The 19,528-nt window shown below is 33.7% G+C and overlaps 1 protein-coding gene across 15 annotated transcripts in view; it reads left to right on the forward strand.

The window, feature by feature from the left end:
* The window catches only part of LOC145288046 (CAP-Gly domain-containing linker protein 4-like), a 205,712-nt gene that overhangs the window by 135,929 nt on the left and 50,255 nt on the right, over positions 1-19,528 (forward strand). For all 15 annotated transcript variants that reach the window (XM_080136068.1, XM_080136077.1, XM_080136065.1 and 12 more), the window contains 5 exons: positions 4,545-4,815; positions 12,247-12,502; positions 15,869-16,012; positions 16,837-17,036; positions 17,201-17,336. In XM_080136068.1, the coding sequence (XP_079992194.1) occupies positions 4,545-4,815; positions 12,247-12,502; positions 15,869-16,012; positions 16,837-17,036; positions 17,201-17,336 (1,007 nt within the window). The remainder of the gene's footprint in view (positions 1-4,544; positions 4,816-12,246; positions 12,503-15,868; positions 16,013-16,836; positions 17,037-17,200; positions 17,337-19,528) is intronic.

The following is a 19,528-nucleotide window of genomic DNA, read 5'->3' on the forward strand; positions in this document are numbered from 1 at the left end:
GACCTATGTGCAATTCTTCTCCTAACTCTGAACCCCATATTACCATTTTTATTTTCTCATTTCTATAATTTTAAAGTTATAAATCAAATACAATTTAATTAAAAATCCTCTTCTCTTTTTTTTATGAACGCAGACCCCAAAATATTATTGTACACTCTTTGTTCAAAATAAAACATAATTATCCAAGTGACAAGTAGAAAGTTGACCTTGGCAGTCTTGTAACTTCTGCTGCCTTTATTTCTCACATTCCATGAACAATGTTTCCGACAAAAGGGGAAGAATTAGTACTTGCTGGGTGGGAATCTATTGACATAAACTTTATCATTGGCTAATTTTTAACCTTGAAATAATATATTTTATTTAAGTTGTTTTGTGTGTTGTTTAGAGTAATTTCCGTAAAAAAATACTCTGATCTCTATATTAATAGGATAGTGTGTGTTATTTATTTTATGTCATGCTTACATCTTTTTTTCTTCCGAGTGAATGTTGTTTAATTGTTATGAACTTCCATTTCTTGTAATAAATAATTTAACTAAAAATTCTTCATAAGTTTTGATTTTGGTTTCAATTCAAGTCATATGGATATATTTTTTCATTTTTTAAATCACAACTTTGTAATATATAAGAATCAATAGAGTATTGACTATATAATAATATATACAAAATCTGCATAAATAAAAATATCATATTTAAGTGTATTGTATGACCGGGCTATGCCGGGCATCCTTATTAGATTAGATAAATACTTTTACAGTTTTAACAAAATAATATTAAATAATACGAGGTTGGAGCTGAAATTAGGGCATCTCCATTTATGCTGAACATCTACAGAATGCCAACATCAATATATTACATATAAAAGAGTCCGCTGTGGAATTTCCACAAGTCCCGCTAGTTAATATAATTACAGTATATGATTATAGTAAAAAAAATTTATCACTAGAAGTGTAGAAAGAATTTGTGACATATTTCCTGTTCATGGATAGTTGTTATGAACATAGATCCAATAATATTATTGTATCCAGGATTGGGCATTACCTTCTTTCTTAGCATTTCTTGAGGCATTGCTAAGGTATTGTCAATAGAATTATACAGATATGATGACCTCCCCGACAAAATTGCCTCTGAGATGGGTATATATGCTGATGACACCACACTCTATAACAGGCATGACAGGAAAACAAATGAACACATATCTAAAGAAATGGCAGTAATACTAAGGATGACCTCCAATCTGTAGTGGAATAGGGACAAAAATTGATGGTCACATTCAATGTTGCCAAGACTAAACTGGTTTCCTTCAATAATTACAATAAACCTTCTCTGCCACCAATAGCAATGGCCAGTGACTCTTTATCTGAGAGTACATCTTTCAAACTGCTTGGCCTAACATTCACAGGAAACATGAGTTGGAACAATTACATTGAAAGCATTGCCAGGGCCACTGCGAAGAAGGTAAGCTCTCTCTACCGTGCTAGAAAACTACTAACACCCGAAAGTATCCTGTACCTCTATAAGGCCACCATTCGCCCATGTATGGAGTATTGCTGTCACATTTGGGCTGGTGCATCTGCTACTAGTCTCTCGCTCCTAGACAAGGTTCAAAAGAGAGTCGCCAATCTGATGGGCCATGAACTGGCATCTAAGCTTCAGCCTCTGTCCCATTGACGAAATGTTGCATCTCTCTGCCTGTTCTACAAGTATTTTAATGGTGAATGCTCTGACGAACTGCAGACACTTGTGCCCCCATGACGTAGGCACCCTCGACAAACCCGACAGGCAACTAAATCCTACCCCCACACAGTAGAGATCCCTAGATGTAAAAGATCTTTCTACTCCAGTAGTTTCTTCCCCAGAACCGCTAGACTCTGGAATTCCATTCCAGGTCCCTGTTTCCCCAACTGTACTGACATGCAGAAGTTCAAGTATAACGTGAACCGACATCTTGCTGCCCAAATCACAACATAGTACCCCAGTAGTTGTTGCCCTTGATAGTACCCCCCTACACCAAAGTGGCAATGTGCCTTGTTTGGAGTGAAAATGTAATAAATAAATAAAAAAAAATAAATAAAAAAAAATTCTTGTTTCTATACAGTATCCAGTTTTGGGGAGCTAGAGGTTCTCCATTTAAAACCAATCTTCTAAATAAATAAGACAATAGATATATATTTGTGTGTGTGTGTGTGTTAAAATTTAACCAGGTCACATAACACTGAAATTAACAAGAAATAGTATTAGTACACCAATGATGGTTTCTAACAAGTAAAATCTTTCTTTGGATGAATAAATAACATGTACAGAAATATGTTGGCAAGCTTAAATGCAAAATGTTAATTTCAACTTGCCAACATATTTCTATTACTTTTGGCATACACAAATTCATTCATAGCTTGAAGTAGTTTAATGTTAAATCTTTCTTATCTGTCTGGTGACAGCTCAAAACAGTAGAGGATGTGGCTGGAACGTTAAATATTTTGGTTTCAATTTTAGCTCATGGCATCAAAGATTTTTTTTTTAAACTTTGAAATCATTCTTATATATTAGGTACAATATAATATTCAATTGAGAATCAGTTCTGTAATAATAAATATGAAATCTACATGAATTTAAATATACTTAAGCATATTTTATAATCGGACAACAATTTTCTCTTTCCTTCTTATATTCATGCACAAACTTGCAAAAACTTAAAAAAAATTTGAATTAAAGCATACAACAATTCAGGTTGTTTACAATTTGTAAATTATGTAAAAATTGTACTAAGTTCCATAATATATATAGCAACGTCACTCACACACACACCTGGGTATTCAATAACAATACACTTACATAAATCAGTTCAGTTAGTGATTTCTGACATAAGTGTAAGCCATTTTGAGTTTCAGAACAGTTTCAGATGGTTCGCTGTTACACACAAGTCCTGGGAAGTGACTTATTTGTAGTAGACAGTTCCACAGAACAAAATATTCTTACCGTGTCGAAACCCGGGAAAGAACATGTGAAATTGCTCCAGAAAAGGTTTAATATTTATGAAGCAATTCTGGTTCCTGATTGGTTGGTAGCAGAACGTGAATTAATTTGATTCGCTAGTTCTTAGCAGCATCGTTTATAAATAGAATCTTCCGACTGTGTGGGATCATACCCCATTAGAAAACAAAATATTGCAACATATTGAGATGTGTTTTGTTTTACTTTTGCTTGCTTTCTCCAATTTTAATATTTAGTCCTGATCAATTTTTTTTTTGTAAGCTTTAGAGATGCTTGAAAGAAAACTTGCTATCTCATAAGTCTCCTACATTTAATATGGTTCGTCTTAGTTTCATTATTATTTTCTACTTTTTATAGAACAATTTATATTGAATTTATTTCAGTTCTCACTAAAAAAGGGGATACTTTTTAGGACAATTTCAGTATTTATATCAAGTTTGAGTTTCACTAAAGACGCCCAAGACTGGTGAATGTTAACAAACTTCACTGAAAAAAAAAACAAAAAAAAAAAAAACGGAATCTGTTATTAGCCTATTTTCTTTTCTTTTACTTTTTTTTTTTTTTTTTTTTTTTGCTAAGAAGTTATGAAACTGCTATATTTTGTATTTGTGTGTAAACTGTCAACAATTTAAGCTTCTATCTGTACATCATCAACGCTCTGATCCCCATCTGGCATCAATTGAAATGGATGGCTCTTGTCTTGGGGAGGCTCCATGTTTTGACAAGCTTTTGGGTTTGACTTTTACTCCTGATCTGAAATGGAACACGTACATCAGATCTGTTGTCAAGGACGCTGGGAAAATGGTGAGATCCTTCTACTGCTCCAGAAGATATCTCACTACTGATGCAATTTGCTATCTGTATAAAAGCCAAGTACATCCAAGGATGGAGTACTGCTGCCACATCTGGACAGGAGCTGCTAAAAATAGCCTATCCTGCCTTGACAGAGTACAAAATAGACTTCGGAGCTTAGTGGGGGATGCCCTTTTCTCTTCCCTGCAGCCTCTGTCCCACAGAAGAGATGTTGCGAGCCTCTCTTTGTTTTATCGTTATTTCCATGACAAGTGCTCGTCTGAGCTCCAATCTCTCGTTCCCCCTCGCCAATCTTTCACAAGAAACACCCATTTGGCTGAAACTACTGTCAATAATTTTCCCCACTCTTTATCTGTGCCTAAATCCAAGCGTAGATTCGATGAGCAGAGCTTCTTTCTCAGAAGTGCATGACTGTGGAACTCTCTTCCGTTTGCCTGTTTCCCACCTGACTAAAACTTGGATGTCTTCAAGTCCAACATAAACAAATTCCTGACAAACCGCCCTCTTAAGACACTCTATCAAATCTCCAATAATAATGATTACTACAATACTATCTCATTGCTTACTGTACATGCAATAACTCTTATCCCTGAGTGACCTCCGGGTCTTGATAAGTGGTGGTCTAGATAGTTCTTTTTGTGGGTTGTAAAGATTTTTGTAAAATTCTATCTTAAAGTATAATATGATCAATTTTCATGTTAAGAAAAAAATCCAACTGATTTTTTATTTTTTTTTATTTGTAGGATGAGAAAAGAAGAAGAGGACGACGAGATCTTCCCGGCCGAAACTTCAGTGACTTGTCCACCTCATCCAAATTGCCCCATGATACATCCTTGTGTTGATCCTCCACTTTGTAGCAACTGCCAAAAATCCGAACTTTCTTTCTTTGATCCCAACTGCCCCGGATGTCAGGAAATTTTGCTCCGTCCCACCACTGCCATTCCAGAGATCTTTGCCATACTCCGGCAATGGACACCACAGACGCAACAGAATATCGAAGTGCTCATTAATCAGGTTAGTTTCAAAGAAAATAAAAATAAAAAAGATTGTAGCCAAAAAGTGAAACCTGAGAATTTATCATTGCAAACTTGTTAATGTTTGTATGTATGTATGTTTGTATGTCTGCCTAAAACTTTTGACAGAGGTGACGGATTTTCACAAGATTGGTATCATTTTAAAGCTTGACGTCTTGGACAACCAATATCGAAAAATTGGCCAAAAACATTAATTCCTTCACCCTTAACTGGGCAGTTTTCTATAAGGAGAGGTCGATTTTTTGTGAGCCATTTTTGCAAGTCATTGGATTGACTTTGCCTAATTTTAACGTTCCGAACTCCTTCTGTCGCATCATGGAGTAGTGGTAAGACGTCAGGTTTTCTTTCATTTTCTTTTCCGCCTTTGCGTCACGGGTTCGAGCCTGCCTGCCTACTACCATATTTTTTTTTTTTTGCTCACCACACACCTCCAAACACCCGGGCAACACCGGGCACTCAGGCTAGTAATGAATAAAAACGAAAGAATTTTGTCATCTTAATCAAATGACACAATAATGCTAACTACATCATTTGTGATTATTTTCACTTCTTTCCTTGATTTTGTAGTAAAACGAAGGATATTTTATTGCTATTATATTAGTATTATAAGTTGATGTTTTTTTTCTCTTTTTAATTAACTGTTATTTTATCAGCATTGTCGAAAACAGTTGCAATAAAAAAAGCCCCAAATTGTTTGGGTTATGCAAATATCATCAGTTGTTGAAATTTGTGTTTTTCATTGGACATTTTTCTTTGATAATCTTCGTTCCATGAAATTTGTTTATTTATTTCTCCGCTATTTATTTATTTTTGAAAAGTAAAATGCTCGTTTGAGCTCTAATCTATGGTCCTCCCCCTTGCCAGACTTTCACAACAAACACTTGTCTAGTTACAACCACTATCAACAATTTCCTCCATTCTCTATATTTGCCTAAATCTAAACGCAGATTCCATGAACAAACCTTATTTCCTAGAACTGTCTACCTGTGAAACACTATTCCGCTGGCCTGCTTCCTGGCCTTCAAGTCTAATGTAAACAAGTTCTTTTTGAGTTATCCCCTTAAATAATCAAATTTTACCCAATTTACACCATTAACGATTACTACACTACTACCTTATATTCATTAACCCTTATCCTCGAGTGGCCTTTGGGCCTTGATAAGTGGTGACTTCCTTGTAAAATAAAATATAACAAAATGGTGCACTCCTATTGTAACAGTGTCGACGAACGAAATCCGCAGTGGCCGTAGGATAGTTGACAAGCGAAAATATTAGCAGCCGTTTTAGCAATATGCAAATTAAGCGAGTGTGCACATGTTGACATCACAGGAAGGAGAACATATAACATGGCAAAGGTTGTAAAATATGTGTCCGCAAAAAGACTTTTGAAAGATAATAAAATGCATTATTGCTGGAAGAACCACAAATACATGTTTTGGTCCCTCGATTTATTGGAGAGGGACCTATGTTTTCAGTGGCGTCTGTGCGTCTGTTAGTTGGGACTATTGCCAGATAACCATCCATTAGTTTTTCCTGAAATTTTGCCACAAATTGTATTTCATTAAATAGATGTGCACAGTAAAAAAAAATTTTTACAAAAATTACCGTTGCACCCCCAGGGGCTCAAAAGAGGTCAAAATGGCCCAAAATGACACATTTTGACCCATAACTTTTAATCCATTCATTATATTTTTTTTAAACTTGGCAAAAATGTGGAGCCCATTGTTCTTAATATAAATCCAGTATGGGTGACCCTGGGAAAATTCTGGTTTGCATCCCTCTGGGACTTTTAGGGCTAAAAAAAGATGACTTTATGGAGCTCTTTTTTTCATATTATTCAAAAACTTGATATGTATGTCTATATAGTGGTTTTCCATGGTGCTGAATTCAAATATACACGTCTTAAGGAGTTAAACTGCATCGTTTGTCCATTTTCACTGGGATTCGGCATTCTGAGGAGCTCAAAAGGGATCACAAATACCCGAAAATTGCAAAAAATGACACTTTTTACCCTATAACTTTTGCCCTATCCATTAGATTTTTCTGAAACTTGGTAAAAATGTGAAGGCAATGTTGGCCCTTCACACTTCTCACATTCATCATTTCTTCACTATTGTTTGTGACGTCATCTCACATGCAGCACAAGAGGGGGACCATGCACACGCCGCTTGTTTCATTTACCCTCTAAAAAAAGAATGCTTAGTCACATCTTTTTGTTCTTCGTTTGTTCCTGTGACAGTACCAGACAATGTGTGGGTCCGAGTGGTTGAAATGTAACCGTATGATTAAAGTGTAACAGCCACTTCATAAAAATAAATAGTTTAGAAATTAGCTATTCTTATGTAAAATTAACTGCTCTTTCTAATTATGCTGTTAGATTTTATGTATCTTTAGTCATAAATCATAAATTAAAATATGTAAATTTAAAAGTTTTTAGAACTGACACATTGTACCATGCTGATTGTAAGTCTATTCACTATCGTATTAATTATTCACTTGGTTGAAGACAGTGGGAAGATAATTTATGTCATCGTAAGGAATTATGTCATCCATTAAAATAAATCACTAACGACCCGTGACCTAAAGGTTCTTATTTCAAACAACTAGTAATATATAACACACAATTCTAGCTGTGAGTTTTGTTTTATAATTAGATTACAAAATTACGTTTATAACTTTTTTCAATTTCACATCTTAATAACTTTATGTTGCTTCTCATGTCTATTTCAAAAAATAAAACAAATTCTATTTGCTTTTAGAGTCAGTATTTTTCTATCCTAACACATCACTCAATAAATCCTGGGCCTAACTAATGAGATAACTTTTAGGTAAAAATAGACTTTATTCGTCACCATAGTCTCCTAGGATGAAAGGCTGATTGCAACACTTCTCTAATAATTTGATGCCATTTTTGTAGAATGATTTGCCTTTAGCATCAAAATCACATTAGTTTATATCACTTTTTCATTAGAACCAAATCTCTTTTCCGGTAGCATTCTTTTAAGATCTGCAAACAGCCAGTAGTCACAGATCTAGAGAATAGGATAGGTGTGGAAGCAATTCAAAGTGCAATTCATAGAGTTTCGTTATTTTTGCAATCAACTTATGACATGGTGCACTGTCTTGGTGAAAGAGCAATTTTTTCTTCTTTCAAATACACCAATAATGCTATATATTATTCACTGGTAATGGTTCTTAACCGATGAACAAAATACAGAGGTCAAAACCTTGCCTGCTGATGTTTGCATGTTTAGTTTCTTTGGACAGCTTTTATCTGTTGCTGTTCACTTAGCCGCCTGCTAATTTGACTCCGAAGTAAAGTGTTAAATCGATACATCATCCACTGTCACATATTGCTGCAAGAACTATTTTTTGTAGTGTTAAATCGATACATCATCCACTGTCACATATTGCTGCAAGAACTATTTTTTGTAGTGTTAAATCGATACATAATCCACTGTCACATATTGCTGCAAGAACTATTTTTTGTAGTGTTAAATCGATACATCATCCACTGTCACATATTGCTGCAAGAACTATTTTTTGTTGTCTTAAAATAGTTGCAAACTGATCTGAATTGTTGATGTATTGTTGTTTTTTATTGACTGAGCAATCGCATAACTTTGAACACAATTTTCTTATTTACGAATGTTTAGACCAAATGGCGAATTCACTGCTTTTTGATCTCTCCGATTCTTTTGTGTTAATGCAACTTCAATTTATGATCTGCCAAAATGACTATGTGGATTTCTTTTATATTCTTTTGGACAAATGCCAAATTTGTGCAATCATTCAGCATCATTTATGACTCTATGACTGCATTTAAAGTCAACATTGTTTCCAATGGAGCAGAGTTCAAATAACGTGTATCAAATCATTACTTTACTTGAACAGTATTTTTTCATATCAGAAAGTAATGCTTTTATCAGCACAGGGAATTCAGATATTTCCATTGTTTTGAAAACTTGTAACAGTAATTTGTAAACTAATAATCTGATTGGAATCAAATTTTAACATGTCATTTGAAGGTTAGTATTTTATAAAAATCATAAGATGGAATTTTTTTTATTCGTGTTTCCATTTGTATGTCAAACACAAAACTTATTGAGTGGTATGTTATATTTCTGCAAAAAAACAAACATTTTGTCACTAAAAAAATATCCCTTCCTTCCAATTCACCTGCTAAATAAATGAGTCTTATTATTTACTAGCGGGCATGCCCGGCGTTGCCCAGGTGTTTGGAGGTGTGTGTGTCTTGGGTGGGGTGGGGTTAGATCAAAACAAAACAAAAAAAAATGATGTTACACTTTAAAAATTGGAAAAACAAACAAAAAAAAAAGCAACATGGGGGTGCGCGGTGTTGCCCGTGTGGTAAAAGAAAAAAAAGTTTTGGTAGGTAGGATCAAGCCCAGAACCTTGAGGTGAAGGTGGAAAAAAATCCTGACATGTTACCCACTGGCCCATGATGGTAGAGTAACAGAAAAGTGTTTTAATTTAATAAAAAGTTAATTGACAGGTGCGCAAATTTAATGACTACGAGATCAAACATATCCCGTGGTTAAGTTTTGCTGCAAGGCAGTTTTTTTTGTTTTCTTTTCCCAACTTTGGCTGTTTGTTCCCCCCCCCCCCAAAAAAAAGGGGGTGCCATTTAAAAAGTAATTGTCTGATATGATGGTCTTCACCGCATTGATCAAAGCTGATTTGCTTTCTGGACGTCCCTGTCACGAGTGCCAGGGAGGAAACTGATGCTACAGATTCAGTTTCACTTTTATACTGGAAAACAAAACAAAGATGCTGCGAGTGAAAAAAAATCTCGAAAATAGCGTGTAAAGTCGTCCAAATTAAAGATACATGCAACCTCCCTTTGTAACTTGTAGATATTATAATTTAGACAGTATATAAAAAGTTTTAAGAATGAGTGACCCCACCGAGCCCCCCCCCCCAAAAAAAAAAAGCCTTTGCCGAACATACACAAAAAGTACACACACAAACACACATTTTGCCTTATATATATATATATATATATATATATATATATATATAAGATGTATGACAAATTAAGGCACGACAACTGGCTTCTGCTGATTTTCTATTCATGCAATTTAGGCATGTCATTCGAGCAACCAGTGACATCAGACATAAACATTTGTTGTTGCTGATTTTATATTCAAGCAATCTTGGCATGTAAACAGCAAAACAGATTTAGTCGTAATATCCAGCCATAAAGATTATATAAGATCAAGATTTTATTTTTTGGCAAAACTTCAAAAGATATTTGCCAAAAATAAACTCTCAATTTTTTTTTTTTTTTTTTTTTTTTAAGCCTGAAAAAAAAAGTAATTTTTTTTTTTTTTTAAGATAAGTAAGCAACTGATTTTAATTTAGACAGACTGGGATGATGTTTTGTTTTTTGAACTTGTAAAAAATAGAGAAGTTTTTTTAAACTTGGGGGAAATATTTAAAAAAAAATATGAGTCTAATATTAAATTAAAAAAAAAAAGTTTGCTTAAATTAAAACCTTTGTTTGCTTAATGTTTTTTTAAATAGTGTTTGTTTTCTTTTTTTTGGGGTGGGGGGGGAGCTTTTATTAATAGTAAATGACAATGAAAAGTAAATATATCAACAAATTATTTAATTTCCCTTAAATCTGAGCCTGTCAATCTGAAGTATTATTTCAAGTAAAAAATAAAATGTCACAACTTTTATTTGTAAAGACTATATCAAATCTGATACGTTTATTTACCTCCACTGCAGGAGGTCAGGCAGATGGTGTTTTGAAAAGCCAGTACTAGGTGCAGTGCACTCTGGCTTACTATAATGCCAAGGGGGAACTTCGTCTGTATTTCCCAGTAGGGATGCCTCAGGCGACTAGCAATTAATTAATTCCTTCTCAGAAAGAAGGTAAATCTTTGGAGAATAGACTTCATAAAATTGAAAAGAATTCTTTAAGATTTTAAGTATTTCAGGCTGACGGACCCAGATTTTGGGGAAATTAAATAATTTGTTGTCATTTTATTTTGTAAACATTTACTACAACCCCCCCCCCCCCAAAAAAAAACCCAAATTACAAAACCAGCAATAAACATTTTTTCTTTTTATGTTTGACTCATATTTTTTATTTTTTAGTATATCCCCTAAGCCTGACCCATCCCCCCCAAAAAAAACATATCAGTCCGTCTAAATTAAAATCTGTTGTCTTCTTGTTATTCTTGGCATAAAAATCCTATATAACTACTTTAAATACAGTTCTAATTTCACTTTTGTAGATTTGTTATTGCAGGAATGGAGAATCAGCAAGAGCAAGTTGGCATGCCTTAATTTGTTGTATATAAATAGTAAGACCGCTGAATAAAAAGCTTTTTTTTAACGCTACAGATCAATGGACCTGGCAGTAAATGTTGGCAGGGCTTTACGTTGCGAGTAAAGCAGTCACATTTGCAATTGATTTTTTTCAAGTGACAACTAGAAATAATAAAACGCTTATCTTTTGGCGACTTTTTTTTTTCCCCTACCTACAATCTTCCAAAATCTATTGCTGAGTGAAAAATGTTTTTTCAACCTTACTTTTTTGTTTAAATAAAATAAGCAAAGTCAAACTATTTAAACAATGGAAGTTTAATACAACAATATACTCTTTTTCTAACAAAGGCTGTTTAAAAACATCTGAAGAAATTCAAATGTTTTTACTTTCAAATCTCAGTATAAAATTTAGTGCATATTCAAAATTACATTTATATTATCTGCATCAGATTAATTGTTGGACATAATGGGAACAAGTTTGAGAATCATTAATTTAAACTGGGAAATAGAACCAAGATGACAGTTACTGACCCTGAGTTTGTACAAATGACTTCTATATATATATAAAAGGCAAAATGGACGTGAGCGTTTTTGTATGTCCGGGACTTCTCGACAGCCTTACTATTTTAAAGAACATTCCTTATATTATCTAGATTGTAATACAGTTTGTACAAATTCCTTTAATAAATAAATTGAAAACATTTTTTTTTTTTTTAACTGATTAATTCTTCCTTTGTTCTTATTTGCTTGTTTCCCTCATGAGGAAATTAGACACGAGGTCTATTTTTAATGTGGAAAAAATCCAGCTACCTCAAAAAGGGGCACACTGGATTGGAACAAAAATAAAAATTGTCTCAATCTAAAAGTATGTCTCCTTCACTAACCGAAGGCAGTATAGACTTAGGATAGCATCAGAGCAGATACTACACTTTGTTCCTAGTCAAAAGGATTAATTTATTATGGTACATTATTTCAGTGCATGATATATAATGGTGGGAGGTCACCTTTAGTAAAACTGTGGTGACATTGGGCCAAAAATTTGGACTCAAGGTAGATTATAATTTTTATGAAGTGAATGTTTTCTTTATGGTTATTTTACTTTTCTTTGCAGATTTTAGAAAAAGGTGCCAATATCAACGACCGTGATGGCTTGACAGACATGACACTATTACACTATGCCAGCAAAGCTGGGGCGAGTGGAGTGGGTGATGCAGAAATGGCCAGCAGGGTAGTAACGATGCTTATTGATAAGGGTGCTGATCCTTTCATTCGGTGTCGGTGGACCAACATGACAGCTCTCCATTACGCTGCCTATTTTGATGTTGCGCCTGTCATCAAAATTCTTCTCAAAACAACGAAAGCAATCGGTGAGTTCATTTCAAGCACACTTTATTCATGCCATCCACTAGATATTTGTCGTTTATTGAACAGTTTTTAGGCACGTCAAGATTTCTTTCAAGAAAATGCAACGTGTGTGTGTGTGTGTGTGTTTCTTTTTTATATGGAAATTGCTCCAGACAAAGTATGAAGCCATTTGATGTAAAGAGTTAACAAGAATAAAGTATGATTATTGCAAAGAAATACTTATTGGCCTTAGTCTTAAAAGGACCAAGGCTATAGGAGGTAGGAGAAAAACAGTCAGCAGGAAGATTATTCCTAATAAGCCTACAGATCTCGGAAACAATCTACTGGAATAGAAAGCTGTATTACAATGAGGTATCAAAACAGCAAATTAATGAAAACCACTAGACCAATGAATCAAACGAGCTGTAACAAAGGAAGCAGGGAATAGAACAGTCAATTCTGAAAAACACATAGTAACTAAGAAGAAAGGGTGGAGATAATCAAATTACAGATACGTTTCTGCACCTTATTAAGAACCCCAAATGGGATAGGGATTCACCAGTCCAAAGATGACAACAATACTTCATACATGATTTAATAAGATTTGTGGAGATAGAGTATAGCTTCCGGTTAAAGAAAATGTTTTGAACAATTGAGATCTGACTTCTGTTATTTTGAAAAAAATTATGTTTATAATGTAACGAAAGTGAAAGGCAGGAATGCTGAATGTTTTCAATGACCGTTTTTGCCGTTCAAAGAGATGCCTGATATGCTGCATATGTAAGAAAGGAAGGTCTACATGAATATGGGAATGCTTGATATGAAAATTCCATGAGCAAAGTTTCTTTCCTAGAACTGGCCATTTGTAGAATACCATACTCCCAAGCTGCTTCCCAGCTGCTTATAACATGGTCATTTTCAAATCTAATGTATGAGGTCGTAAGGTCATAAATAAGTTCTTGTTGAGTTGTCCGCTTAAATAATCAAACCTCACTCAATTTCCATTATTGATCATCACAATGTTGTCTCACAATCTACCCAACAGTCATTAACCCATATCTTAGAGTAGCCCTTCGGCTGTGATAAGCCGTGACCTCATAGTAACATTTTTTAAAAATTACAGTTGACCTTAATAGGTAATAGAAAAAAGTAGGTTTCATTATATTTTTGTACATTTTATGTTTGGGAGGTAAAGTGAAATACAGTTGGAATTAATAATCTTAAACTAATAGAGAAGAGTAGGTTTCATTGAGTTTTTGTTCATTTTATGTTTGATAAAGAGATGAAACGCTGTTGGAGTTAATATTGATAAGATAAGATGAAAATGTATGAAATCACCAGGTAAAAAAAAAAAAAAGCTGAAAATGTGAACTCTTTGATGATTACTGTCACAAACGCTGTTGCTAATTGGTATACTTTTGAATATTGCAGGATTGGTCTCTTTGCTGCTTCGGCTGCTTGGAGACCTGGGTAGAAAGTACCAATCAAGAATCCATTCTTGATGACAATCAACCCGACAGCTCATGGGTTCGGAACTGGCCCACTACCTGTTGCACTAATGTATGCCACCTGGGTATTACCTAGAAGGTCCACCCTTCCAGGCCTTGCCCCCTGGCTTTTGGGTGGGGCAAGTTTATTGCTTGTTGCCTGAGGCGGCACTACTGGGGGATGCTCAGGCAATTTCTGCTAGGTCAGAGTGCCTTTTCTTTAAGGGCACTGGCTTGACATTCCCACTTTCTGACCTTGTGTCACATCTTGCTGAAGTAGACAGCAGGTCAATATCTACTTATTTGAAGTCTGATTCAGAAACTTTCTGATATTTTAAAGGAATCAAATATGTTTTGCTAAAAAAAGTTGCTGCTTGTTTACGTTGGTAATATTTTAAACCAACGCATTTCAGGTGAAAACATTACTACATATTTATGCATCATGGCAAAATTAGTATAAATTTTAAAACTTACAAAAAATGATCCAGGAGAAAAATAATTACAAATAAAAATAGAATTTATTGATTTATCGAGTTTCATCATATGTTTTTATGTGGAAAAGTTGTGCAACTAATTCAGTATGACAAACAAGGGGCATAACCATTAACATAAATTGATTTAACTTAAGAGTCTGTCATTATTAAACACACTATCTGGGAATATAATTGTGGCTAATTTTTTAATTTAAATACTTCTAGCACATCATTTACAGGATCATTTTTTGTAATTTATACTAATTTCACCATGATGTGTAAGTACTTAATAATGTTTTCACTTGAAATGTGTTGGTTTGAAAGATCACCAATGTAAAGAAGCACCAAAAGGTTTTTATTTTTTGTAATAAAACTGATAGATAAAATGAATTGGCCACTGCCTTGAGTGAGACAACTATCTTAGTCAGAGACAAAACATCACCTTCTTTGTTTTGTCTGCAGTGGTAAATGATTTGGTAATTTTCCAAAAATGAGTGAAGTCTGCATGAACCACAAACAAATGATTTGTATCACAAAGTTATCGAATGCCATAAAATAACCATGAAAGCAGATATGACTTATTGTGGTGACATTGTGGAGAGACAGATGGATAAAAGGCCACAGTTAGCATGTCCCCACTGTAAGGAAACTGGCATGTGTATCTAGAACTGTTTGATCATGAGGCAGTTATTAGGAATTCAAATGGCTTAATAAAGGAAGACAGAATTTTTGCTTGGGAGTCAGTTTTGTTTTGGATGCCACATTGTTTGCGTGTATTTTTCACAGGTGTTGTTTACTTCTTGTGTTGTCGGAAGAAAAGAGACAATAACTACTGATTGATTCATTCTTATCACCCCTGGTTATAAATATAATCGTTCAAGTCTTTGTGATCATACCCTAACATTGTGCAAAAAATATTGCAATGCAGGAAGAATAAGAGAATGAAATTCTTCAGAAACGGGCAGGAATGAGAAACGGGAACAACGAAAACAGCAATATCATAGGTAGCAGAGAACCAGGAGTTTACACGACAATACATCCAAGGTATCACTGCCAACTAGCTAAATTTCTCTCATTATTATATCATGCTCAGAACATTAAAATTTTGTTAGTGATTGGCTAACCAAACTACTCATTTGCATATCTAGACAAGTTCCTTGATTATCTCAACTATTTAATTGTTTCCAGGTTTGTGCTAACATTACTTGCTTTTGTTTTAACACTGCAGACACAAAACACAAGGCGATGCCATCTTGCCCAACGAGTAAGGTCATATTGACAAGAGGCGGTGGGCAGCTTTACTACATTTGTAAATGTAACAATTCATTCTTTGATCTGTTTATTTATTTATTTTTTTTTTTTTAGATATTTATTTTTTTATTTATTTATTTTTTTATTTATTTTTTTATTTATTTATTTATTTTTTTAGATATTGACAATACATGTTCAGAATTTGACCATGGTTCTAGTCTGCATATTGCAGCCAGTAATGTAGCTTATAATGCTGTCAAGGTTTTACTGCAGAATGGTGCAAATCCATACATGAAAGATGATCTTGGCAGACAACCAATTGGTAAGTTGATATTTCCAGATTAAATATTGAAATTGGGTTACTCATTTCGAAATATCAGTATTTTATTCATGCATAAAATAAAACATTTAAAAAAAGTGTAAGAAAATTATTGAAATTTCTGATGAAGTAAAATATCAAGTTGATGCAAAAGTTTTTATTCATTTATAGAAAAGGCATTTTAAACGATTGTAATTTATTTTATGCATATTGTTATTACTTAAACATATCACCATGATTAATTAATAACTTTTTCTTCATATTATTAAAGCATCATTCATATTTTTCTGCAATATCCTCACCTTTATTTTGCTCGAAAACTAGTTTCTTTGGTCAACAGAAAGGAAATCATCTTCCATCATGATAATGCTTGTCCTCACACAGCACCACTGACCAAAGATCTAGAAGAATTTGGTTGGGAAATCTTGCTTAATTTTGCATCTTCTCCTAACCTAATTTTCTCGGATTATCACTTGTTTCTGTTGTTATTCGCTGTAATTCTGTTGTAGTTTTATCTGGTATTTAACCAATTCAGCCTTCTTTTCTTCTTTTTTGCTGTTGCTCCATCTGAAGTTTCCATATTTGTGTAAAAACAGACTTAAGTTCTTCCATCGTTCCTTATTATCTTTTAAGAAAACGGAAGACAATGAAAAATAATGGCTTTAAAAGTGTGAAAAAAAAATGCAATTCACCAAGTAACCATTTTTCCCAGTTAACATAATGGAAATCTTGAGGCTAACAAAAAAAGGTGAACCTCTCTAACTCAATAAGAGTTCACCATTTTTTTCTTGGCAAAAAAAAGTTAAATCTTTTTGTCTTTGTTGCAGATTGTGTTCCTGATCCTAAAAATTTTGATGAAGAATCCGAAATGGCCAAACTTGCAACCAAAATCCGAAAGATGATGCCTGAAGCTGGCCCTGTTAGTCCAAACCCTTGTTCTCCAATTTTTGACCCAGCACAGAGTCGCGTAACACTCCAGGCCATGGGTTTGCGACTGGGGGATAAAGTGGTTATTAATGGTACAAAGGTGAATATGCTCTGATTGTTTTAATCTAGAAAAACAAACTCTACATGTTTTCAAAAGAAGTTTTGTTAAGCTTCTATTTTGAAATCCACCTTTTTTATTTATTTATTTTTTTTTTTTACAATTTTTTTTTTATTATTTATTTATTTATTTTTTTAACTTTTCAGAGTGGAGCTCTTCGATATTGCGGTCCTACAGAATTTGCTGCCGGGATTTGGGCAGGAATAGAATTGGATGAAAAAATTGGTAAAAATGATGGTAGTGTTGGTGGGATCTCATACTTCCGTTGTGCTCCAAATCATGGTAAGGTTAATAATTTTTCTGTTATTTTTCTATGGATAGAAATGCCTTTCAGTAGTTTTTCTATCAGCAAATATTTAGTTCTAGTCTGAGGTCAGGAATAATCCACTTGAAATTCGGGAATCTTTTAAAAGTAATCTCAAATAATATAAAAAGGAAACTAAAATGATAAGGAAGAACCAGTATGAAAAAGATGATAAACTGACATATGTTGACTTCTCACAAAGAGAGGTTGACTGATGAAGTTCAGATAAAGGTGTAGGATCAGATCATGATAGACAGACATATGAGACTGATGAAGAAGGAGTTTAAGAGATGTATCTAAAGTGATTTGAAAATGTTTCATTTAATTTAGTCAACTGACTTAATCTCAAGCTTGAACCAGCACTAGGTATCATTTTGGGTCAGCATAACTTTTTCTCTCAAAGTGATCACTGAACCTGGTTTTACCCTACCTGTGGATTAACACATATGTGTGCAAAGATAGCCATATACAATGTGAATTTGCCTTTTATCAAGGAAAATTGTCAAATCAACTCGGACACACTTCTTGAACACCATCATCATTAGTCTTGTGATTATTGCTAACAACTTCAATAAAGTATGCATTTTTACTTTCCAAACTCAAAGTTTCAAATTCTTCCTTCTCCAAATCAGTTCATTATTGTTTTGTGTATGTTTTTCATGACATTGCAATAAAATATTTAACTTCAGAAAAATTTTTTTACAATAGGAAAGAGAAATTAAATAAACATGTCTGAAAAGAAATTAAAGTTAAGATGTTAATAGAAGTATAAAGCTTACCAATCAAATGTTTTTATTTATCACACCCTACATCTTTAGCTCAATCCCATCAGTTGAAGTAATCCCTCTTTATGTAAAAGAAATCAGCATATGTTTAGTTTTTTTTAATTTTTTATATGACCTAAATTTTTTCCTATCTTCTTCCAGAACTAGCTCATGTCTCTTGATAATAGCTGCCTTTAGAACTTTATAATCAGCTCATGTTTCCTAGGCTTTTCTTTTTAACACTGTAATAACATAGGTCAGATTTTTTCAGCTCACTTCAGATTTAAGATGATTTTTTTTCAACCCCTTATCCACATCTAAAAGGGTGGAATGAGTCAAACCTGAACGCAACTCAAAATTGAACTTAACTTCCTCGTAATATTTTGGATTATTTGTCTCTTATCTTACTCTCTTTTACAAATCGCCTGTTTGATTCTTGTTTACTCTAGCTCTGCTTTGATCTTAGCTTTCTCAAGTTTGAGTTTGGTATGGAAAAATCAGGATGAATTTTCTATTAAGTCATAACATGGCCTCTTTGAAGATATCGTTATTAATGATGTGTTTCGATACAATTCTTGTAGCAAAATTTAGAACAAATATGATCCTATACAGATGTGATTTTTAATTTGATCATCTTAAAATCTTTTAACAAAGCTTACCCCCCTCCCCCCAAAAAACTATTAAGCAAATGAAATTATTCTATAAGCATTTTAGAGAATCAAATCTCTATTATATAAAAGTCACTGTGTGTGTGTGTGTGTGTCTGTGTTCCTTTCTCATAGTTTCTGAAACAGCTGAACCTATCTTTTGAAAATTTCACACGAAGGTAATGTATATGTCTGGCAGTGTTCTTAGATATATTTTATACAGAAATTCATCCAATAAATATTGAAAATCAAAATAATCTGATAGTATAAATAGTTTTTCTTTCTTATAGATAATAAAAAATTTTTACAGAGTAATATTACACTGGCCAAGTTTGTTTTTTTTAAAGTTTTTTTTATTACATTTTCACCATAAACAAGGCAAATTGCCACTTTGGTGTAGGGGGCTACTATCAGGGGCAACAACTACTGGGGTACTGAGATAATTCTTAGCAAATCAAGGGAGATTCAATTCTCAGCAAATCATTTTTTCTTAAAAAAGAAAATAAGAGAACTATTTTTATCTGAAGATATAGCTCAGTGGTAGAGTATTCGACTACAGATAGGGTGGGCCCCCTGCTCAAGCCAGGGTGTACCTAACCATTTTATTTTAGTTTTTCTTATTAATTAGTTGAGTTTACGATAAAAGAAGAGGTACCATTTAAAATTGCCGCAAAGCATTTATTCGTTTGCATATTTTAAAGCTAATATTAATCAGAAGTGACTTTTCCAAGGCATTCATTGTCAAGCTCAAAAATCAGC

The sequence above is a fragment of the Euprymna scolopes genome, chromosome 11, assembly GCF_053919585.1.
Source record: "Euprymna scolopes isolate OS-2025 chromosome 11, ASM5391958v1, whole genome shotgun sequence".
In the NCBI taxonomy this organism is placed as follows: Eukaryota; Metazoa; Mollusca; class Cephalopoda; order Sepiida; family Sepiolidae; genus Euprymna; species Euprymna scolopes.